The following is a 24,355-nucleotide window of genomic DNA, read 5'->3' as shown; positions in this document are numbered from 1 at the left end:
TTGTCATCTCTGCAGCCGCAGGGCACGCTGCTCCTTGCTTGCTTAATTGCCAGTTTAATCAAAACCTGACTCGCTGTTTCAAACACGATTTCTCCCACTGAACACCTCAAGCTGTCTCAGCAGCTCTGTGTGTGTGTCCTGTGGACACCAGGAGCAGCTAAAACATATGGCTGTGGTTCAGGGTGCCGTGAATCCGAGCACACTGCGGCTGCCCAGCTGCTGTGGCTGTGCAGTGAAGTCCCCATCCCACCCTCCTGGAGAGGTTATCCCAGCATAGCTGGTAGGACAGAGCACACGAGTGCTCATCTGCTCCAGTCCCAAGTCCAACAGCCTGACTTTGTCACCAGATCTCCGGGAGTTTGGGCTTCTGGAACCGTGTTCTGCTTTCATCTTCTAAATACCCTCCAGAATATACAAATTTTCACAAATACAAGTCTACTGTATAACTTCAGCACTAGTGACTGCATGGTTGAGCTCAGGGATCGATTTCCAGAGTCCCTGTGATCACAGCATTTTCAATTCCATTGAAAATTATAAAACTCACCTTGCATTTTTAAGTGGAAAGAGAGGCTTTTAAAGTATAGGTCCTGAAGACTTTGAGGTACAGCGAAGAAAAGCCTCAATCTGTAATATTTATTATTTCTTGTGGGTTTTATTTTCCTTTGGTTTAAAAGTCTTAGCATGTAATCTCAGAATTTAGGGGTGCTGCTCCTGACTTGTACAGGATTGCTTGAGAATGAACATGAAATGTCTTCCCAGCACTGACTTTTGAGGAATGTCATTCCAAACACCTGAAAAATGAGGCTTTTTCACAGGTTCTTTATTTCTTAGCTGTCCTGGGTGCTCTGAGCTTGTTCCAGTCATTTGTAACCTTTGTAATCAGCTTGACTGGGGTACCTGGAGACAACCTGCAGCCCTGCTCATCCATCTTATAAAGCAGAAAGTGAAGGTATTTGCCCTCAATTCACAGCTCAGATACTTTGTTGCCCTCACTTTTTCTTTCTTCTTTTGTTCCCACACCTTAATGAAAATCTTTCAGTGTTTTCTAAACCTCTGCTTATCCTGAGCAGAAAGCCACCTTCGTGTCAAATAACAGGCAGCTTCCAATCTGGCTTCTCATCTTTATGAAACTAATTGGAGATTTTTGTCTGGTGTCAAAGGAAAGCTTTCAGAGGATACTCCCTGGCCATAGGGATACAGGATTGGATGCCAAGGTCTCCAACCTGCTGTGAAGGTGTTCTTTTTGTGGATTCATCAGGGTATGGCTCCCTTCACACCCCCCAGGGCTTTTTTCCCACCTCTATTCCTTCCCTCTGTCCATCTTTGCTCCTGTTTGATTTGCCTGGAAATAACAACAGCGTGATTCCTCAAATGCAGTAACTTGAGAAGGAAACCCCGTCTCTAATTAGGACATCCCTGGAGGGAGAGCACAATGAGAGCTTGAACTCCTGCACAAAGAAGTCACCTGTGCCAAGGAGCTTTAACACACTTTGAAATGGCAGACTGCCACAGGGAGCAGCACAGCCACCTTCCTCTGTGGTGTTTCCCTCCATCCACAGGGGCTGTGGAAGGCAGGTGAACTTTTGGCTGAGGCTTCCCAGTATTCAGCTGGCTTGCTTGAGAACTTATGGATAGATTTAGAAAGCTGAATTTATACTGTTCTGAAGGTGTCACTGCCATGGTGAGGTCACAAGTACTTCCACACTGGAAATTTTGTGGTTTTATTTCTGCTATTTTTTTCTTCTTCTTCTGTTTCTTTCCTTTAAGCAGATTATGCTGCCTAAGAATCCCTCTGCAGCAAGTGGGTTTGTTTGTAATGCAAGTTACTGAAAGCAAAATATTCTTTTATCAGATGCTTGTTTACACATAATTCTTGCTGTAGTGGTCACTGAGCCATTCAACCAATGTTATTTGAAACTATCATGTCAATCAGAGCTGGGATGGCTGATATTGCTGAGACTGCATTCAATCCCAGGATGCCAACCCAGAAATCATACCTGCCTCTGAGTGTTCCCAAAGCCACTGCATGCTGTTAGATATAACCCTACAAAAGAAGAATTAAACAGGGTTGCTCTATCCTTTCTCTGATCCAGGTAAAAAAAAAAGTATGTATCCATCCTGGGCTCCTAAACAGTGAGGTGATTATTACTGGGGCTCAGTGTGAAGCTAATTCTGTAGAAGTCAGAATCCCACATAGGTCAGATACCGAATCAGAAATGTGTGTCTTCCTTTCTTGTTTAGGTCACAAGAGGGTGAAGAAAGAGCTTCATGTGGTAGAGGCCAGGTTGTCCAGATAATTGAAGCTCGAATTTGTCAGTTTTCAGTCAAGAGATCTTCTAAGAAACCTAAATGCAAAGTTAAGGGTTATCCTGTTAGAGGAAGTTCAGCTTGAAGTGGTGTTCAGGACCAGTATATATGAATATGTAAATTTGTACATGCATTAAAGCAACTAAAGGATTGTAGTCTAAAGGGAAGAAAATATTTCTCTTGCATTGAGATATTGTGTGGTTGTGTTTCAGAGGTGATGGGATGTATGACTAAGGACAGTTTGAATATTGGCTGTTGTAAAGTACGATAAACTAAAGCCGTCTGTTAAGTTTATAGCAGTATATTTTACTGCAAAGAGCAGGAGCCTGAAGCAGAACAAACTGAAAGGGTTTTCAGCTGGGCTGAAACACACAACCTTTTGGGTGTACTTTTCAGACTCTCTGGTCTCATTTTCAGTCTTGCTGTGTGTTTCCTGTAGTCTTCTGGGGGGGTCTGACAGACTCATCAGAAGCGATGGAGTGTAGCAGCCTCTTCTCCTGCACATATGCAGCTAGATCCTTGGGATCAGGAAATTTGGCAGTGCCTCAGGACCCTTGTCCCCCAGTGCTGGCAGACAGAGCCATGGCCCAGCAGACCTGTCTGCTGCCCTTGCAGAGGGCAGACATCCAGCATGATTCATACAGGGTGAAGGAGGCTCAGGCGAGAATTAATTTGTATTATTCAAGGAGTACCAATCAGGCTCCTATTGTTCTAGGCAGTGTGCAAACTTATAATCAAAACTGTCATCCAAAGGCCTACAGTAACACCATGGGAACTAAGATAAGAATAATCCTGAGACATGCTTGAAGGGCCTTAAGGAATGTAAGTCCCAAATACAGAATATCTGATGCTAAAAAATTATATTCGACCTTGTATGAAACATCTGGTCTGTAGATGTTTGCTGTGTGAACCTGTGTTCTGGGCACAGTTATTCAGAAGTCTGTAAGCTGTTGCAGTTTCTGACCCATTGCAAACTTCTCATTCCCTGGCCATGAGGAAATAATTAAGTGTAGAACGACAGCATGAAGGGAACAGACAGTAAAATCTTCTATGTCATTCCTGACTTTGTGAAGCAATCAAAAGGGACACAATGAAGTTTATAAAGTCCATAGCTGACTTCAGCAGAAGTAAAATTCATAAGCTACAGACTTCAAATCTCCTTGAATCTATAAACCAGCAATTCTGCTTCTCAGGTCTTAAAATATATATATGTATATAAAATTGGACACATTGAGCATGGGCTTCCTCAGGTGGGTATAGAGGAAGAATAAACATCAAAATGTTTTGTTACTTAGCTCGAAAAACTGGAGAAAGACCCTATAAGCACAACAGCATTCACCAAGTTATTGAACTGTGTTATAAGAAAAGGTGAAAAAAGTGCAAAAACAACAAAGCACCAAACCGCCTTTGTAAAGCACTTTTGGGCTGCTTGGCATTGCTTCACTTTAGAGGACTGGAGATTTCTGGAGTTCCCAACTGAGGTGATAGAAAGAGATGCTCTTTCACTGACTGTGACAGGAGCATGCTTAATCTTTGCTATAAAGTGGTAAGAGTGCTCCCAGGATTTGGCCGTCAGAAATAGTATTCAGAATCGTCACTGATGCAGAAAGGTTACAGATATATTCACAGCTAGGGACAAGGTTTAAAAATGCTTTTATTTCATTTTCTTTGGGCTAAGGAAGGGGAAGATGATTCCTAATGATTATTTAAAAAAAAAAAAATCCAGTAAGGCTTTCTTTGGAAGGCTGATCCAGCAGTTTGCCTGCTATTGGCATTGGAGATAAACTCAGACCTATAAGCTCAGCTTCCTATGCTCTTCGTGTCTGCACCCAAACTGTATTGACTCTGTCAGAAAGTCTATATGCAGTTACTATATGTGAATTAGGGAAACTGTTGTGTTCAGATCCTGTATCTGTGTGCCATGGGGAGATGCAAGAGACTTCTGAGACCTTCCTCTTCCTCTACCAGGTTTCTCCTTCCAGGTAGGTTAATGATGAACAGTGCAGCAAAAATAGATGATCTCCCCTCTTCTCCCCCTTTCCCTGACATTGAACTGAAAACATGGATTCTTTAGGAGCCTTTTGATTGAGAGAGAAAACATGAAAACAGAGAGGAAGTCTGTCAGAGTTGGATCAATTTGCCCAAACAGCTCAGTTTTTCAGCTGACAGCATTTTAGCACTCAGAGGGGAGTTGTCAAAATCTCTCTACAGGCAGTCATGTCCTTCATGCTGAGAAATACCTTATATTATCTCAAAAGATAAGAAAGAAGAAAAGAAAAAAAAAAAAAAGGAAAATACAAGATGGCTTAGTTTCCTGTTCTTTTAGGTCACAGAGAAAATACTCACTCTTGTTTCATTTCTTCATCAAATCATGTCGTGTCCATCTGGTTTGCTGCTTGATCACCCACTTTGAGATGGAGTCTGTCCCCTCTTGCAGTGTCCCGCTGCAGCACAGCTGAGGCTTGGCAGGAGTGCAGAGCCAGGCAGGCAGCACTGCCTCTCTCAGGGCTCCTGATGCAGATCAGAAGAAGTGATTAATGCAGTTGGGGTGCACTGACCCACTCAGAAAACAGACTGCTCATCTCTTTGCACTACCTTAATGAAAGCAGTTGATAAAAATACCTGTAATGAAGAAGATGCTTTAATGCTTTATTGTCTGACAGCCCTTTCTGGGCTGCAGTCGCAGTCGGGAATAGTCACAGAAACCCCTGGGAGATAAGATTTAAGGTTTGCAGGGTGTATTGGCCAGATAGCAATGGAAGATGGAGCTGATTAAGCTGGACAGGAGGATGCAGGTTGGGAGGCAGGGAATCAGGCCTGTGATGAGATGGGGCTCACAGCAGAAGTGCAGGCGATACCGGGGAGGTACAGTGTGGGAATGGAGATCGTGCCACACATGCAGAGATAAAAAGGTTGGAAAATAAAGACAAAATTGGAGGGGACATCTGCTATAGGCTATCACAAATGGAAGCAGGCGAGAGTGACAAATTCTTGGACCACATCACACAGTATCTGAAACCAGGAGACACTTCAATTACTGTCTCCAGGCTGGTGACTCACAGATCTACCTGTCTGCTCTGGACGTGTCTCCTACCTCATAATCCAGCATCTCAGCTGATTTCTCTGACAACCCACCCCCCCGGATGCTTTGCCGCTGAAATTTAAGCTCAGCATGGCAAGAGCTACTGCCTGATTTCTTCTTCTCCCCCACTGCTCCCCTTTCTGCATGAACAAGAGTGGCATAAGTAAAAGAATGACAGGGCTGTGTCCCAAGCTCTGCCTGTGAGTTGTGTGCTGTAACGCATTTGGCTTTCATTAAACCCTTGACCTGGAGTTGCTCTCTAAATTATGCTGGCAGGTGAATTTAAAGCTGTCTGAAAGGCAGTGAAGGAAGGCTGCAATTGGTGGGAGTCTCCCTGGGGCAAGGAGAGAGTCTGGTGTGGGGGTGGAGGGGTTGTCCAGATACAATGCCACTACTGTTCCCAGGTGTGGCTTTATGCTAAGGTTAAACTGATAGCTGTCCCCATCCCACCCCTGGCTCTTTTATTATTGCCCTTTTGCTTCAGATCTGGTACTGCTGCTGCAGCAGCCTGAATTGGTTCTGCTGACTGAGCCAGTGGAAAATGAGTAATTATTGTTTTCAGTGGGGCATTTTCCATCAGATCAGCCCTGTGCTTGCATTAATTGCCAGATCTGCTCCAAGAGAGGGGATGGGAATGCCTGGCCATGTCACAGGGGAGAGGAGACTGCTGTGAAATGGTTCAGCTCTAACATGAGGCTGCAGCCTTGGTTAAGAGCTGCATCCAGCTAAAATAGATGGGGGAGAAAAGAAATACTCAGCAGTATTCCTTACCCCCCAAAGAAAGGGAAAACTAAACCAAAACTTTCTGATGATGAGGCCTGCTGTTCAGCAGCTGATAGTGTGAGGTGGACAGCCCCAAGGAGATACATTTCAAAGCAGTATAAGGAATCATTTCACCTCTGCAGGAGATAAACTGCATGGCTTTTGCTGGGTTTTCCCTGAACTTCTCTATCCCAAGTCTTTTGAGGCACACCTAAGGCAGAACAGGGTGGGCTTGACCCTCTAAGGAGGTTGAAAACATCTGGTTTGACTTTTGGGACAAGAGCAGAATGAGGACAGCAGGAGCTGGCACAGAGCTCTTTGTATCATATTCAGTCTTGGATAGGTGGCCAAAAATATCTCTGGGTTTTGCTGTATTCACCATTGCTAAACCCACTCTGCGTGGTTGGTGATCAATATTTGTCACCTGCTCCAGGGCTCTGAGGATTGCATTGCTCCAGATCCCTGTTTCCTCTGCACCAAAATCCTTCTCCTCCTCTCCCATGTTTTTCAGTACAGGTGACTGATAAATCATATTTCATAGCACAGCAAGCACATGTGGGAGGGAAGGAAAAATTCAACGTGTCGTGTTTCTTTAGCCTGCTGGGCAAGCCTTTGGGGAGACAAGCCCAAAAAATGTGCAGCCTTGGAGGTCAGGTCCCTGCTTTGGGCACTGGGGAAAGCCAGGCCTGGATGCAGCCTTCCTGCATGTGCTGCCATATGGTTTAATTATCATGGCATATGTGAAATATTTCTCAGGTTTTTTAGTTGTTCTTCCTTCCCAGCCTTTATACCAGGCTCTTGTACCACAGTGTATGTAGATTTTGGGAGGTGCACTGCAGGATGCAGAGCATCACTGGAGCCAAGGTGCTGCTAAATCAAATGTTTTAAATCCTTAACAGAAAGATGAGGTTCATCTAAAAATACAAACTCCAATGATCGCACATCAAAACGTGGAATCTTGGTGTGACTTGAAGAAGCTCATTCACCTCTGACTTCAGCTGGATCATGAATTTCTGAGTTCTAAATACACCTTGGAAAATACACTAGTGAAAAGCTTCCAGTTGTTTTACATGCTATAATACTCAGTTTTTAACCCATTTCCTTGGCATTATTTTTGGCCTTATTTTCTCCTGTGTCTCAAACCTTGGTCCTCTCAGGTGTTGGCTGTCACATGAGGGACAGCTTGGTCATCAGAAAGGGTCATTTTGATTTCCTTCCCCTCATGGTTAGGGCTGTTTGTTGTGACAATTTAAAAACAGGAATTGTTCTTCCTCAGAAAAGTCTAGGCCAGCCTCTGCTCACGCAGGCGCGCTGCCAGATGCTGCTTTTGGATTTGCATTTACTCTAAAACGCGAGATGCATGTGTGGCAGGGACTTAGCCAAACATTTCCCCAGTTCACCTCCTTCCCTGCATTCTTCACTGAACTTCCTTCCTTGCATTTGGCAGCTGCCTTGACTGAGCCAGAGGTTTGCTTTAGGACTGGGGAACTTGGCCTTAGCCCACTGAGGGTGCTGGTGTTGGTACCCTCTGTTTTCAGCAGGCAGACGTGACAGGAGCCAGCTGTCCCTCGTGGAAGCCACACTGCGGGTACCCTGCTTCTTCCTGCTGCAGGGCTTGTGCCAGTCCCTGTATGAAATACAAGAGGCAAAACGGCAAGGGAGCAGAGGTAGTGTAGTCAGAGAGTTCCTGCAGGAAAAGAGGGTTTTCTTGTATTCAGAAGCATCCACAGCTTGGAGGGAAGGACAGGGAAATGACCGTGGGAGCGAGAGAAGAAGAGGGAGCACGTGAGTTGCTGCTACCCTAAGGAGTTAAAAGGGCACTGAGAGATGAAAGAGAGATGTACAGATGAAAGAGAGAGACTCCATAAAAGGCCATGAATAAATGAAGCAGTGGACAGAATCTGTGCTAACACCGAGGAAGAGAATGGCTTTATAAAAGCTTTATTTAAAAAGAAAGCTTTTAATGCAAAATGGAAAAGGGTGGGCAGTGAGGGAATGGTGTTTTGTAAAGATAGTCATTGATGAAAGGCAGAAAAAAAGGCTGCCAGGAGAAGTCTGAATATATGCAGAGTAATAGGTCTGAATTAAATTTGTTTAATGGCATGTCAAAAGAGTTTGTTAACAAGCCCACCAGCTTTTTAATTTCTCTTTTCTTATGTTTTTATATATGCCTACATACTATGGGATTCAAAAAGACTCACGAGGGGAGAAAAAAGGACAAGAAAAAAAATTAACTGGTTTTGAAAATTAAAGAGGATGAAAGTGATGATCCTAGAAGCTGCACTCCGACAAAGTGAATGTGGTCTTTTGCTAGAAAATAAATTGGATTTTTAAAAAATCCTGTTAACATTTACAGAATTACATAAATGAGCCCAAAAAGCAATGTTGTATTTTATAGAGCAGATCATCACAGACAAACTGGGCTGCTTTTAAAAATTATTTTTTTCAGTTACATGGGAAAAAAAAAAGAAGCCACAGCTTCTTTATGTAAAGAATATTTTATCTGTAGAGATATTAGTAAAATAGTCATTATGTTTTCCAAGACTTTTCCTTAGAATATGTATTTTGCATACCTAGTACGTGTCCATCCTATTGTTAATAAAAAGAAAAAAGTAAAAATATTTAAAGAACTGAAATCAAAGGCTCAGGAATGGATGTGTGGTTTCTTGGGTATTCACTAATTAATGATCCAAGCAAATGGACTAACAGATGAGGGATTAAATCCATGGAGGTGCCTGCATGCAGAGGTGCAGACAAGAAGAGGTGTAGGAGAGTACCTGGGAATGCGGGTCATCAGAGATACCAGCACAAAATTAAATGAAATCCTCTGCATGAAATGCTGACTAGGTTGTCTAAAAACGATCTTGGGAGCTGGTGAACCTGTGGAAGACAAAAGAATGCTAAAAGAGGCTGGAAAAATGGGTGGAAATCTGAGTAATCTGACATGACAGCCAAAAAAAAAAAAATGCGTTGCAGTGGTCGCCTCTGGATAAGGACAGCAAAGAAAGGAGACTCTCATCCCTTGAGAACAAAGAGTCTGAAGCATGTTTGTTTAAAAAAAACATATCTCCTGGTGGCTTCTCACTGCTGCTGCTGGATCTGGGTCAGGTGTGGGGCAGAACCTCAATTCAGGTGCAGGAGTGTCCATAGCCACCATGGGCACTGAGCAGAGGAGCAGCTGGGAAAAGGGAGAGCCATCCATTCAGGTCACTGTGGTTATCTTCATGGCATCACCAGGACTTGTCAGGAGACAAGTCATCAAATGTTCTAAAAAGCCTTATTTTTAGCCTGGTAAATCTTGGTGGTTTTTTTTCCTTTGCTTTTGGGGGCTTGAATCTTTCAGGCTTGTGTTTTTTATTCTGGTTTTCTCTTTGATAGTGCACTGGAAAATCTCAGGTAGAAAATGAACAGGGGCAAGACAGAAAAATTTCCCATGTGCACATATGACAATAAGCATTGTGCTCTAGAAAATTCTAGAAAATATTACCAGAACTGGAAATTTGGCCTAGGATCAGGAGGAAGGCCTGCCCTCTAAGGTGCTGCAAACAGTAGGTATGCTTCCAAAAATGATCAGGAGGAAGTGGTTTTAAATAGATACACAGGTGAGACTTCTTTGTTGCTACTTTTCTTGGTTAGTCCATGCATTTGCAGATTTTTTCTGTAGTTTTGTATCATTGCATCTGTAGATGATAAAATAACTCTGGGGCAGATTTTTGAAGATGTGTGGATGTTTATGTTCTGTCTATGAGCATCCCCTTTTTTTAAACAAAAAAAAAAAAAAAAAGTAAAAAAAAAATCCCTTAGGCCAAGCTATTATGTTTCCTTCAGTCTTCACAAAACATTATCTTTGTTCTTCTAAATTATTGGCTTTTTAAAATGCATTGTATCATTCATATGTCAGACCTGGAAATAATGGCCAGTCAAGCACTTTTTCTAATTCACAAACATCTTTCTCATTTCCTCTACTTGAGGAAGGCATGTCACCAGATAGACTTTCAAGGTCATATCCATATCATTGTTTCTGCCAAACATGGGGTTTGTTTTTTTCACATGGTCACAACCCATGAAGGTGGCCTGGCTGCTATGAAGACTGCTAGTCTGTGGCCACACCTGCTCTTTGCCCTGTCTCACCTGATAAGGTGTTGATATTCAGGCAGTGCTGGCCAGACCTGCATCCCTGTGTTGTGATGCAAGAAAAGCAGGTCAGGGATGGTCCACAGCTGTCTTCCAGCATCAGCCCTCACAGGGAGCCAAAGTCACAGGCCTCTCCAGGCAAGAGGGATAAAGGAAATGGAACACAACCTGAGCTGGTGGGTACCGAATTGGCAACTTCATCAAACATTACTTTGATGATTACATTTGATTGCTGTTTACTTTTTTACCTGGGAGCTGGCTGCAGAAAGAGCAGATGGGTATAGGCAGGGTGGGACTGGGAGAAGGCCATGCAAGCTGTTTCAATACAAGGCACATATCCCCATCAGCAACAGAAACATCTTGACCTTTGCTATTTTGTCAGAAGTCTTCTTTTTTCTTTACCACTGTCAGCTCAGTCTCAATATGCAGAGAAAACAGCTGAAGGATTGGAGAGACAGGTGTGGAGTGTTGGAATGTTTCTGCCTTTTTTATTTTTTTTTAAGGCTCTCATGTCCATCTTTTAAAGTGCTTTTCTACAGCAGCTGGAACTGAAGAGAGGGAGATAGGAGTCCCTCATTCCTAGGGCTGGGGCTTGCAGTAAGCATCTGAAACTGCAAAACTCACTCCACAGGGACTGGGAATCGGCCTCACTTGGGAAAACCCGTTCTATCAGTCTTTGAGATCAACTTGAGCTGTACCTCATTTTGATACCAGTCTCAAAACCTTTTAGAAGCCCATTGGGTAAAATTTTGGTTTTTAACTGAGTGAATAGCAGCACTTTTATTGTTGTTAAAGCCAAGAATACCACGTGCTTGTGTACCAGTTCCATTGCTTCAGACACCTCCCCTTGCCTCTCTTCCCTCAACTAACTCAGAGGTCACCACTGGCAATAATAGTAAAACCAAAGCAGAAATATGATTCTATTGATTAAAAAGATTTATAAGGTAACAGTGGAGACCCTTCTTTTTCTCCAGTGTGAATACTCTGATGAGTCTGAAGAACAAGTGAGCTGGCATTCATGCACAGAAAATGAATCACAAGAATTGTTTGCATTGCGTTTTTTGGAGAAGGAATATTAAAATGCAAAGTTTGATTTATTAGCACTATGAGAAGTGTGCAGCCTAACAGAAGTCTGGTTTTTTATTAGTAGTACATAGCAGTCAGTAGTAGTAGTAGTAGTAGTAACAGAAGTTTGATTTTTTTTTTTTTCTTTTTGGAAGTACTATGTTTAGCATCAGCAGCAAATAGATAAAAGCTTTCTGCAACTTGTTTCATTTATCACTAGAGAGCATTTGATGCCACTGCTTCCTCCATACAAAGTAAAAGCCTCAATAAAGCAATAATAAGCTTCCATAGTTATTACTGAATTGTAATGAATGTCTAAACAAACTCACAGATGTTTTTTAGTCTTTCATATAATATGGGTGTATCTTCTTTACTCCAGCCTAGCCCTTTAAGCTTCCAGAATCATTCTTTTTTTTGGTTTCCTCCCAGGAAGCCCAGGTGATTAAAAAAAATAACCAAAGAAAAAACCCACAATAAACCAAACAAAAGCAAACAAACAAAAAAACCCCTGTGTCAACAGTGTGCCCAGAGCAAGTCCAGCAATGAGCCATAATGATGATAAAGGGATTGAAGCATCTCTTTGTGGGGATGGGCTGAAAAGCTGTGAGTATCCAGCCTGGACCAGATCATCCAAGGGATCTTACTGATGTGTCTAAGTACATGATGACAGGGAATAAAGAAGATGGAGCCAGGCTTTTCTTACAGGCAGATAGTGGAAAAGCTTTTATATATTTTTTTATTTTTTTTCCTATGAGGGTGGCAAAGCACTGGTGCAGATTGCCCAGAGAGATTGTGGAGTCTCCATTCTTAGAGATACTGGAAATCAGACTGGACACTCGCTGTGGGCTCTTGCTGCCCTTGAGCTGGGTTAGGTGATTTCCAGAGTTTCCTGCCAAGCTCAGCTATTTTACATTTCAGTGGTATCTTTGATGCAGCAAATGGGGAGACTGTTCTGTGGTTATAAGGGCACTGATCATCCTGCACACTGAGCAGCTCAGAGTGAGAGCAGACCGTCTGCTTGTTTCTGCTGCAGAACTGAGCAGCTATTAAATGATGGCTTTTGCTCACTAATGACATCAAATGGATTTTTAACATGTAAATGAAAAGAGGAAAGCAGAGTCACTTGTTATTTGCTATGGGTTTGCCTGAAGCAGATTTCCCATGTTAAAGCACTTAAAAGCAAATACAGAATTTATGATGTGTCGGTAGATTTTAAACCTGAATTACGTCCAGTTGTTGTAATGGCTAATAATGCAAATTATCTGAGTCATCCTCAGTGTAAAGCAGTAAATATAACCTGCACATTCAGATACACTTTGGTTTTTTTTTTGGGTTTTTTTTTTTCCTCTCCCCTTTCTCATTAATATTTTATCTCCCTGAAGAGATGTTTTCAACATATTATGTGCACCAGCATACTGTGCTTGTGGTATTCCTGGATGTCATTACAAAGAAGCCTGAAGACTGTACTGCTGCTCCTCTGCCTGTGACGCTAGGTTGGAAATTGCTTGGAGCAACAACAGCAAGTGTCAACAGGGAGCTGTATTAATTATTTGGAATGTGTCTCTTAAGAGGAATCTACTGCTTTTATTGCAGAACGAATATTACTTGAAATGGGAAGGTTACTCTAACTGTTATCATAATCTGTGTGTCATTAACTTTCCATGTTTAGAAGAAGAGATTAACAACCCTGTAAATTGGTACAGTAAATAGATGAATTATAAAAAAAATGGGTTTATTATAAATAGAAGTTTTTTGATATAGTTACCTCCAAATTGCTGGAGAAGGATTGAGTCTTTAGCAACTGAGAAACTGCATGATGGTGTTGGGAACCAAAAAATCTCTCACTCATGTGAAAGCAATGCTGAGCTCTGAAAAATGATGTGTGTCTCCTGCAGGTGGGATAAACAGGTGGGATTGTGCTTCATACCATGCTTCCTTCAAAAATGGCTGTGACATAGGAATGTTTCCCTCTTAAAAGTGAGATTGACAGGTTGAATGGGTTTGTGTGAAATTGGGTTCTCTTCCATAGCATATGTACAGAGAGAGAACAGGTTTCCAGAGAACATGGTGTAAAGTATACGTAGTGGTGATAAAGCAGGTGTAACTAAAGTTCACCACAGCGCCCGTGTCTGCAAGGAGAAAGTGAGAGATGGCAGTGGTTTCAGCTTGTTGCCAGGTGCCTCCACAAAATGGAAGCTCATTGTGAAAAACACGCAGAACAAATACTTGTGAACCTGTTTTTAATCCAAATGCTGTGTATTTGACTGTAGCCCTGATAGATCTCTAGGAAACAGCGGAACTAAACCACTTATTTGTCCACAGGGCAGGCTCACCATGGGCAGGTTTCCTACATTGCCCCACCGATCCACCTGGATTCGGATCTGGAGAGACCGCCATCCAAGGGTGAGTCCGTGGGACAGTCTCCATTCACTTGCATCCCAAACCAGCCACAGCCTTGGGTGGACATCACTCACTTGTTCACTGAGCCTCCATGGCCAAGCAGTCACCCTCCATCCAAGGACAGTCTGGGGAGCAAATTAATTCCAGCAGGAGAGACGTGCGTGAGATGCCCGTGTCCCACATGTCCCATTGCATAGCTTTGAACATCCCATCACTTCACAGGGTGGTTTGCTCTCCCCACTAGTTTACTCCTGCAGGGACAGGTACACCTTAGGTCCTGCCCTCTGTCTTGCACCTTTCCTTCCTAATGGCGGTGCAAAGGCACAGGGAGCTGATGGCAGAATGCAAAAGGGCAGATTTCAGCTGCCCTCAGGTGGGTAAAGGCTACAGAATGGGTTGTACGGTGGTTCAAGCCTGGATTCAGTCCTCACTGCTGTTGCTTGAGGGGTTTTTTTCTAGACTTGGTGAGGAGATGTTCATTATAGAGGATGATTCAAATTTTAGGTGGGCTGATTGCCCTTGGGAGCGATGCTAGTAGTCAGTATGTACAGAATAAGTTCAGAACAGCCCTGCTAAGACAGGTGCCTGTCTTGAATGGTGCAAATAAAGCAATATAAATGTGAGTCCTTGATTTCTCTGCCCCATTTGGAGGATCACACTTGCTGATCCCCCAGTGTTTGCCCCTGAGGTCTGGGGAAATGAGCAGGCATATGTGGTGGTACAGACTTCTTACACCTCTCTTTGCACCTTTTGGTTAGACTGGTCAATATTCAGGTATGACATGGAAGTAAATAGCTTGTTCTTCTTGGAATAGATAATAGCAAAGCAAAAATCATACAGGAATATGAAGGGGTATTTCTTGGTATTTCTTGGTCAACTCTTCAAGTGTATATGAACATCAAACCCAGGGAATGTTGTGGGATAAGAGAAGGGGAGGAAGAGAACAGCCAAAGTGTGCATGGAGATACTCTATACCTTAGGTTTGGGGGTTTTTTTCCCATTTTCCTGCTCTTCAAAGGTGCTACAGTGGCAGAAAGAGTACCAAATTGACCTTTGTGGTGATGGCCACCATTCTGCCACAACACTGTAAGGCTCTTGCTGTGTGTTTGTGCCTGCACATGTTTCTCTAACTATTCTTAATTGAAAAATGCAAGGTGGAACCATGTGCTGGGTGGTGTGAGGACGCCAGATTCACAGTCCTCTCTCCAAATCTGATCTTGCCATGAGTCAGGCTGGTTGTGTACAATCTCCTGCCAGTCCACAACCTCCATTCAGCTTTAAGTGAACTACCCTGGGATTTGGCATGTGCATTTGAGATCGTCAGCTTCTCCTAAGTCATTTGAAAACTTCCAGTTCTGTGGTAAAATTTACTACCTGGCTTTTATAGCAGAGCACTCTAGTGAGGCAGAGATGGTTATGACTTGCAGGACCTTCTGTCATTGTGGTGATGAATCAGAGCTTACTTAGAATAGGTCAGTGTAAATCCTTGCCTTGGCATCTGAACAGACTGTAGAAGATTGAAGGATGCTGGAAGCAGCAGAGAGAGAACCTATGTCTTGCTTTCTCCAAGCTGAAAGAGCTCAAGACTAACAAAAACTCTTCAGTGATCTGCCATTCACGAGGGCAGAGCCACCTCAGCAAGATAAATGGCAGTGCCACCGGAGCAGGGCAAAGTGGGTCAGGCAGAACAGTTGCAGTGCTTGCAGAGAGGGTAAAATAGAGTTTATCCAACGTGAACTGCTACACTGACGGCTTTCACCAGGGCCTCCACCCCCCTAGCTGAGAGATCTTAAAGAAGAAGCTGCTCATAGTGGAAGGAGTCATACTACTGCTGCTGTGTACTGGTAAAAGGACTTGAATACTCTTGTGTAACTTAATAGGAGAGGGACAGAGAGAAAGCCAGCTCTGGAGGCATCAATCTATTAGCTGGTGACTAGGGACTGTTAAAAACATAGTAATTGATACTGTCTCCTGGGGAAGAGCAAGGCTTTCCTCTGGCCCTGGGATGTGGGATATGTAGCTCTGTCACTCCCAGTCTCAGCATCCAAAATCCATTAGAATATTGTAATTTTTTATTTTTTTTCCCTTCAGTATATTAGGCTTAAGATTCCTTTTTGTTTGTCTGCTTTTTCTGACGCCTTAGGGCATCCTTGGGTTATGTTCCAAGCTTCATCCCATAACCACAAGAGCTGTATTAAAGGAGTCAAAAGCACCTGTCCTTAAGCCTGTATTCCTCTACATTTCCTGTAGCTGGATCTCTAAAACCAGAGCAGCATTATGACAGTCAGTGTAAACCACTAATGCTTCTGGCTAGTCCTTCGATGCTCTTCATTTCCCCTCATGCTTCCCCTTGCACTAAGCTGAACACCAGGTGCAGGCCAGCCTTGCACTTAGAGTGGCAAAAAGAAGCAGCCACCATACAGTTTTAATTGTAATAAATGGAAACAGAACTGGGGTAGGATGCTTTAAGACAAACGTATTTCCTTCCTGTGTTATCAAGAAAAGATACAGCTTTAGTGCTCCTGTGAGTCTATGTAGTTGCAATTCTCAGCTGACAGATTTATTTGTAACTGCCTCTTCCTTCTCCTTTTTAAAAATTTTATCACTGGTGACATTTACACACATTGTTTATGCATGCAGGGGATTTTTACCTGCCTTTCAGAGTCCTGACGCTGGTGGTGAATAGAGTATAAACTGCAGTAGTTTACTAGTGCATTAGTGTCAGTGTGCATTACAGGGTAATTACTCTGAGCCACTGCTCTGTGCAGCCACCCAGTAATGACACTGTACATCACTGAATAGAAATGAAGCCTTGAATCAGCATTTTTCATCAAGACACTTCTCAGTCCCCACCCGCTTTTTAATTTGAGGCTGTTGTAAAATTAGTTCCATATTTGAAGCACTGTTAACTACTATTTTTACACCTCATTTCAATCCAACAATTTGGATGTGACTACATTATTTTTATGCAAGTGTTTACACCTTCTTTGTACAGAATAAGTCCAGGCATAGCTGAGGTTGTGGTATCATAGACTGAAGGTTAAACCTGTGTTTAAAAATGGGTCACTGACAATAGCAAGGAGTTTCATAGATGAGAGTGACACTGATACTCTGGCTTAGAAAGGGATTTAATAGAATTATCATATATAGCAATAAGTTAAATGTTTATACTCAAATTCTGCTAGGTACTAAAACACAGTAAAGAAGTGAATTAAACACACCAAATATGTGCACTAAAACTATTTATAAAGTTGTGTAGAAGCAGATTTTATCGTATATGTGGAATCATTTTAAACCTGGAATGTATGCCTGGCATTTAAAGCTAGACAGCCTGAGAAACTCTCCTGCCCTGTTGAGCTGATGTTTTGTAAAGGTTTCCTTCTAAGTTGAAGTCCAGAGAGTAGTCATCTTGGAGATTGATATGCTTGAAGTCAGTACATTTCCTAAGGATTAACTGATAAGCTAAACTCTGTACTGGTCCGCAGTTCTAGAAATAAATAGCAAATAAAGGAGGCACAGGAAGTGCTTACCCTTCTGTGCAGATTTCTCTAGCCAGGGAGGTTGTTCTGGCACCGTGTTAAGGCACTGTGGGAGGTTTTCCTGTAAACCTCAGTTATCAGATTCATGTGCCATAAACACAGAATCTGGCCCTGGTCCTTACCCACATCAGGGAGACAGAGGTTTTGCTGGCTTTGCACCTTTCTTTTCCATCTTAGTGGAAGATGACCCTTTGTGCTTTCTTTCTTCAAAACCTGGATCATTCTGCCATTCTTTTCCTCTCCTTTGCATCTGCACTCTCTGTGGGAGAACTTTCCCTGAACAGCAGAACACAGTGAAATCTTATAACAAAAAAATAGACTAGGCTTTTTGTGAGTATGCATTCTGGGCCTTATTTATTTTTTCCCTCCCAAAGGTCCCGAGAGGGTCGATGGCTTTGCAGATGATGTAGGAGGATCTGACAGCTGGGCTTATTGCACAGCCCCAGTTCTCCTTCCCAGGTCCAGAGGAAGGGGAGTGCTGGGCAGCGAGGCCCAGTGGCACTCCTTGCCTTAATTCGAGCTGACACGTGGGGTCACGTATCCCATGCTCACCAAGCCCTGAGACACCAGCTTGCCTGCCTCTCCCTCCCCAAGTCCAGCACTATGAGAGAGGTGCTGTGCAGGACTCCCTGCTGCAAGCCAGCGGTGGCCAGGCACCTTCTGTTTCCAGGCTTTTTCATCTTCTGCTGGAGTCCCCCTGGGGAAGGCATTCTCTCAGCTCAGGAGTCCTTTACAGTGTCCCTCTGCTGCTCTCAGAGGTCCTGCTTTTACTGAACCTGCTCCTTCTGAGTTACCTATATATTTACAGCTTCTTAAGGCAATATTATTTTCCTCACATAGCCTCTCCAGGGGAGAGGCTAATTTAATGCCTTTAAGCCAAGAAGGAATCATGCAGTGAATGCTGTTTGGAGTCTGCTATGCTCAGGACCCTCATTCCCTTTTCCCTATGCAATTCTGGGATGCCGTGCTGCGTCCTGATCTTTCTTGGTCATGTACTTTGGTTTTGCTCAGCCTTTTTTCAGGGATGGCATCTCTCAGGGCTTCCCCTTTGTGGCTGCCCTAAGGCCACTAGAGCATCCCCCTCACTCCAGCATGGGGTGAGTGCTCATTGCAGCAAGCCAGCACTATTCTGTTATCCCAGGTGGCTTTTAGGAAAGCAGTGTGTAAGGGGCATGCAGGTAACTGGTGTTGCCCCAGCTGTGTGGAAGGGAGGTGTGACTGTCACCACACCTGCACCAGCAGTGGAAAGTTTTGGAAATGACTACAAGCCTCGTGTGTACTGTGAATTTGCAGCTGCCTTGTTTCAAACTCTCTTCTTGAATCTGTCTACAGAGATTTGTTTGTTGTGTTCCTTTGCTGTTTGTTTGCTTTTCGTTTGAGTTCTGTTTTGTTGCTTGTTTTTTTCCCCTTGTGACAGGCAGCCTCATTCGAGGCTGGATATCCACGTTCAAGCAGGCCAACGTTGCAAGGGGGTGGGTTTTGGCGGGGTGGTAGATGTGGATGCAGGAATCTATTGCCAGATACAGAGCTTGTTTGGGTCCTGAAAATGGTGGAGGGATGGATGAGCTCTGATGCAATACTTTTCTCGGTTTTATGCAGAGGTCTCAGCAAATACCCCATTGTGGCTTGGGTCTGTACTGAAATGTCCACCTTTCTGGACTACAGTGATGTTCCTAGGGCAGGCAGCTTCTTTGAACATGGGCCATGCTCCGTATTTATTAATTTCTCATTAGGTGTCAGGGGTGGGGCTAACGAGTGTCACAACCAGAGCAGGCAGAGCTCCTGGAAATCTTGCAGCCAGCCTGTAGTCCTTCTGCGTGCTTGTTGACATCAGTGAGGTCCTGCCTTACATCCTGTAAGCATGTAGCTCTCCCCAGTCAGAAAGAGTTAATTGCACGCTGCTCACCGTTTTGGTTTTCACTGTGGTGCTGAACTGTTGCTCTGATTTCTCCAGAATGTGTGTTCTCACCGCAGAGGAGCACCTTGGGGCATTGCTGTTTATTTATAAGATAACAGCGTTTGCTCTAGCAGAAAGCTGGAGCTAACAAAGTCTCTCAAGGAGGAGTGCCAACTCCTGTGTGCTGGTGGAAACTGTTCAAAGTGTTTACACTTGAAAATATTTAAGGATTTTGGGGAAGGGAGGAAGAACAGTCTGAGCGATATTTAACGCCTTTTCCATTATTCTTAGTCATGTGAAAAAAAAGTTTTAAAAGGGCACTTTTTAAGAAGCTTTTTTTTTACCAGCTAGCTGCTGCCTTATAAAGGAGTTTTGCTGTGGAGATCAGCCTGAACTGTGATTTAAAGATGCCTTGAAATGCTGCTCCTTGTAGGCCGTTTGAAGCCACTGTATGACCTGATAAGCTCAAAATGGACATGGACATGCACCCAGGAGATTCTTTTGACAGTGGCTTTCATTTTCCACTGCACTGAGTTTTGCCACTTGCCATCAGTGGTGGAAGTTTTCACCCACCTGACAGTGGCAACAGCTGGAAAGTAGAGTCAGCTATGGTGGTGCACCCTCAAGCATCACTAATCTAAAGTGAATGTCCTATTACCAGCTTGGAAAAAAAGCTGTTGAACCAGTTCAATGTGAAAAAAAGACTGTAGTGCTGCATACAGCATCAGACCCTTTCTCAAACTTTTTTTTTCCTTTTCTGCCAGACTAATTTTTGGCTACACTTCTCTTCCTGAAATATTTATAGGGCAAATAGCTGTTTTAAATGAGCAGATGGGGGAGACATAAGACAAGCTGTTAAATTAATAAACATGTGTGGTGCTTTATCAGTAAGGGAGCCCATTTTGGCATTTCTTCTGGATGATTTGTATGGCCTATCACCATTGCACCTGGTGCAGGGACAAGAAATGGGCACTTAATAACCAAACAATGTGCAAACTCCTTCCATTATAACTTCATTATGTCAGATATAATCGTCTGTAACTAGATGTCAAATATATAATTTATGTCCAGCTCCCCTGTGGAATAGTGGGCATATGAATGAATGGCCCCATTAATGGGAAGGAGCTTTTACTGTAACTTTTCCCCCTCCTGGTACGTGGTCCATTTTGTCATCTGGTATTAATTCTGAATCATTTCAGGGCTGCAGAAAAATGCCTGTTATATTTATATTTGTGTAATGGGAGAAGATGGCAAATAAATCATATGAGAGATCAAATTTCAGGTTCGCTGATTTCCTAAGCCATATGCCTGTGTGAAAGAGACTAGGATTGGTCTGCAGTGCTTTGACTGAGAGGCATAAGTGGCCTTCATTTTACACATCCAGAGATGTTAGAAAGGCTGATGATGTGAGGTAGCACTTCCTGTGGGAGCCCTCTGCCACGAGGAGCTTAGCCCCTGGAAAGCCAGGATTTGCCACTGCAGCTGCGCTGCTGGCATCCTTTGCTGTGTGTTGTGTCATCTCTCACACTGTGTCACCTGGGGCCTGTCTAGAGAGGGGCTCCATGACATAACTGAAGTGTGTCATCATCACCTGGAAGCATGGAGGATATGAAAACCCTGTTTTTCTAGAGGATTCCTCTGGAAACATATGGGTGTGTTGGTGTCGGACATAGGATCCCAGTTGTTCAGTGGAGAGCTTCTGTACATTCACAAATAGGTACAAATTCAAAGGATCAGATTGGCAAAACTGCCTTTTATACATTTTTATTATTAAAGTTATAGTATGTAATACTGTTATAATGTGTTATAGTGTATAATGATCAGGGGTCTGAAGCACCTCTCCTATGAAAGCAAGGCCGAGAGTTGGTGGTGTTCAGCACTGAGAAGAGAAGGCCCCCAGGAGATCTTCCAGCACCTTCAGGGAGTCTACAAGAAACATAAGGACAAACATTTTAGCAGGTCTTGTTGCAGTAGGACTAGGGATAATGGCTTTAAACTGAAAGAGATACTAGAAACAAATTCTTTACTTGTGAGTGTGGTGAGGCCCTGGCCCAGGCTGCCCAGAGAAGCTGTGGATGCCCCATCCCTGGAACTCTTCAAGGCCAGGCTGGCTGGGGCTCTCAGCAGCCTGGTCTAGTGGAAGGTGTCCCTGCCCATGGCAGGAGGGTTGGAACCAGGTGGTCCTTAAGGTCCCTTCCAACCCAAACTATTGTATGAGTGTGTGATTTTCTGTTGCTGTTATTTTTCACTATGTGTATGATTTATTCACAGAAAGCAAATCACCCTTACAAAAGAAACGTTAAAAATGTAAAAAATGTTTTAGTTAATGACAAGTTAGGTACAGCAACTTCTAAAGACCTGGGCTGTCCAGTGGTGTAGTCTGTCTGTCTTGCAGTAAAATGTAGAAATATAGTTTACCATGTTCTTGTAGAAGTTTATCAGCAGTGCTGTCGAAAGGCAACCAGATGATTTCCCATACAAGCAAATTATGTTAGGCTCAGACATACTACTTTTGACAGCACTGAGTCAAAGAGTTTTGTGTTTACTTGATGGCTCTTCAGCTGTGAAGTGGGATTTTCTATAGGTAAGCAGTTTTTTTTTTTACAGCACTTGGCTTCTGGAATCATCTTTGGCTGAATCAGATAATGTTGGAAATGAGAGGTTTCCACCCGAGACACTGATCTGATGCTTTATAGAATGTCTGGATTTCGACCCTGTTTTGGCCCCCAAATTTTCTCAAAGTAGATTGTTGAATTTTGATTGTTTTCTTTGTGTCTTGTTTGTTACAAGGAATCCTAGTGATGTGATATAATCGTTCGGAGGAAAAGTTATACCTGTGAATTGTAAAAAGTGCTTTTGGAAATCCCAGCCTTAATAAATGCATACTAAATACTGATTTACTGATTATGGAACACCATGCTAAGATTGTAACTTGGCTCCCTCATAACAGTCCTCATATTTTATGACTTTCAGCCAAGTAAATTTGGCTTGAAAACCACAGTGTTTGCTCAGAAGAGAAGGACTGCTATCTGCTAGCTCCAAAAGGTTTGTTGCTGCCTTCAAACTGGCTTGATGTAGTTTGTTCTCCTTGAAAAACCACAAAAAGCAGTATTTGAAAGATCTTACTGCCTGCAAGAACAGATACTAAGGTTGATTAGCTGTAATTATAAGGGTTAGAGGGCCAGCATGCATGAGGGGGAAGCAGCCGTGGGGCTACTGGCCAAAGAGCTTTGAGGGATGGAGAAAAATGCTGGAAGAAGAAGACTTTGCCCTTACCTAGACAGTGATGCTGGGGTTCTTGCAGATAGGTACAGGGAAAGGCTTATAGATTAATCATGCTAATCAGCAGTAATTCACTGCAGCTGGTTTTTTTACAGAAAATTGCTCGGGTTTTCTTCATTAGAAAATGACCACGACTGTGGATGCTCTCATGGAAGTCTCCCCCTTAGATTTTCTCAAAGTCCTGGTTTCATGTTTGTCTCATTATGAGCACTGCTTTCCACAGATGAGTGTGTGTGTAACTATATTATGCCCACAAATTTAGTAGTAGACATGCAGCAGAATAACAGTGTTACTGAGTAAACAATTACATTTCATTTTCAGGAATAAAAGGGAATGTGTGCCCATAAATCTTCTTCTAAATAATCTGCGTTGGAGAGTAAAAAGAAGATGAGGTTTCTAAATTCATGAAGGCCCTTCACAGTGGAATCCTGTGTGCCACTGAAGTGTAACAAGCTTATTTATATTTTATTGTGCTTCTAGATCAAGCTGTATTATTATGGGCTGCATTCCCCTGACACTATAGCTGTTGCTAAGGAAGAAGTACATTATGTTAATATTTTGTGGCCATAACTGTGCAGGCTGGGCTATGTACATTGAAGAAGTTGAGGTGGGGGGAGAAGTTAATGCACCATTTTGGTTAGAGCCTCCTCAGATTGTTGCTCACATTTAGAAACAAAAACTAAGCTTGAATTTGAGAATAATTCACACAGAAAATGGGAGAAAAACAAACAATTGAAACAATTTGTTCACTGAACTTTAAAATTGCTCAGCAGTTGGAATCTGGAACCAGTACTGCTAAGAGGGAATCTGGCAGAAGCAAGCTGAATGCTTTTACCAAACACATACAGTGAAGAATTTCACAGCTTCCTCACGCCTTAATGTGTTTGGATCATGTAAACAGAGCATTCATCCTTAATTCCTATTTCCTGACCATTTCCAATGCTGGTGTCTATTATGTGATTTTGGTTCTTTCTCATTCATTTAGCTTGATTCACTAAGAGCCTGCAGTGTGGGTAGCACCATACACAGAGTAAAATGGCAAATGATGCATTAGCTCCAGTGTGTGGAGTCAGAGAAAAGGCCAGAGTCCTGAGCAAGATACCGATGTCCATGCTGGTTATTTTAACAAATACACTCTACAGACTGTATTGATAAGCATTATGAAAATGTTTACACAACAAGGAAAATAAACAAGGAAGAATCTTGGCATTTCTCCTAAAGGAATGTTCTGAACTGAGTTTCCCCTTTCAAAACTGTTTTCTCATTAATACTGCTGCCAAGGCATGAAGCAACCACAGAGGAGGACTGGATGGGTAGGAGCTTGCCTCAATTCTGCTGTGCCTTGCACCTCGCTGATTCAGCCAGGACAATGTCTTCAGGAGCATCCTCAGGGTTATCATGGTCATGGCCCCTGACTATAGATAATATTTGCCTTGTACTACTGTCTTACACTTTCAGACATTGAGTGCAACAGAGCTGGGTTTGCACCTAGATCCAGGTGGGTGAGGCTTTTCCCCTGCTAATCTTCTAAATGGAGGGGTGCTAAGCAAGCAAGTCCACTCAGCTGAGATCAGTCCTGTTTTCCAGAGCCACAGCAAGCAGCAGTCCTCAAGTAGGGCTGGGAAGCCTGTCAGAGGCTTGCCAGCATCCTAACTCTGTTAGTGCTTTTTAACATCAGCTTCAGCCCCCGGCCCTGCCATGATGAGCACAGCAACCTTTCCTCCCTTATCCTCTGCCTTCCCTCCTCACCGTCCTTTGTGCTCAAACCCTGTGCAGTGGGGTTCAGACCCTTAACAAGGCTTTAGGAAAGTTAATAGTGCCTTTTCCTAGCTAAGGCTGTAATAATTTATGTTAGACCTTGCTGCATGCCCCTGACCATAAAATCCT

General features: G+C 43.1%; 1 protein-coding gene across 50 annotated transcripts in view; it reads left to right on the top strand.

Annotated features, from left to right (window-relative positions):
• ADGRL3 (adhesion G protein-coupled receptor L3) overlaps positions 1-24,355 on the top strand; it is a 487,487-nt gene that overhangs the window by 334,336 nt on the left and 128,796 nt on the right. For 48 of the 50 annotated variants that reach the window (XM_086888938.1, XM_086888937.1, XM_086888933.1 and 45 more), the window contains one exon: positions 13,673-13,753. The exons of the other annotated variants lie outside the window; for them this stretch is intronic. In XM_086888938.1, the coding sequence (XP_086745064.1) occupies positions 13,673-13,753 (81 nt within the window). The remainder of the gene's footprint in view (positions 1-13,672; positions 13,754-24,355) is intronic. 50 annotated transcript variants of the gene reach the window in all.

The sequence above is a fragment of the Cyanistes caeruleus genome, chromosome 5, assembly GCF_971803275.1.
Source record: "Cyanistes caeruleus chromosome 5, bCyaCae1.hap1.1, whole genome shotgun sequence".
NCBI lineage: Eukaryota > Metazoa > Chordata > Aves > Passeriformes > Paridae > Cyanistes > Cyanistes caeruleus.
This window is presented reverse-complemented; position numbering and strand designations above follow the sequence as displayed.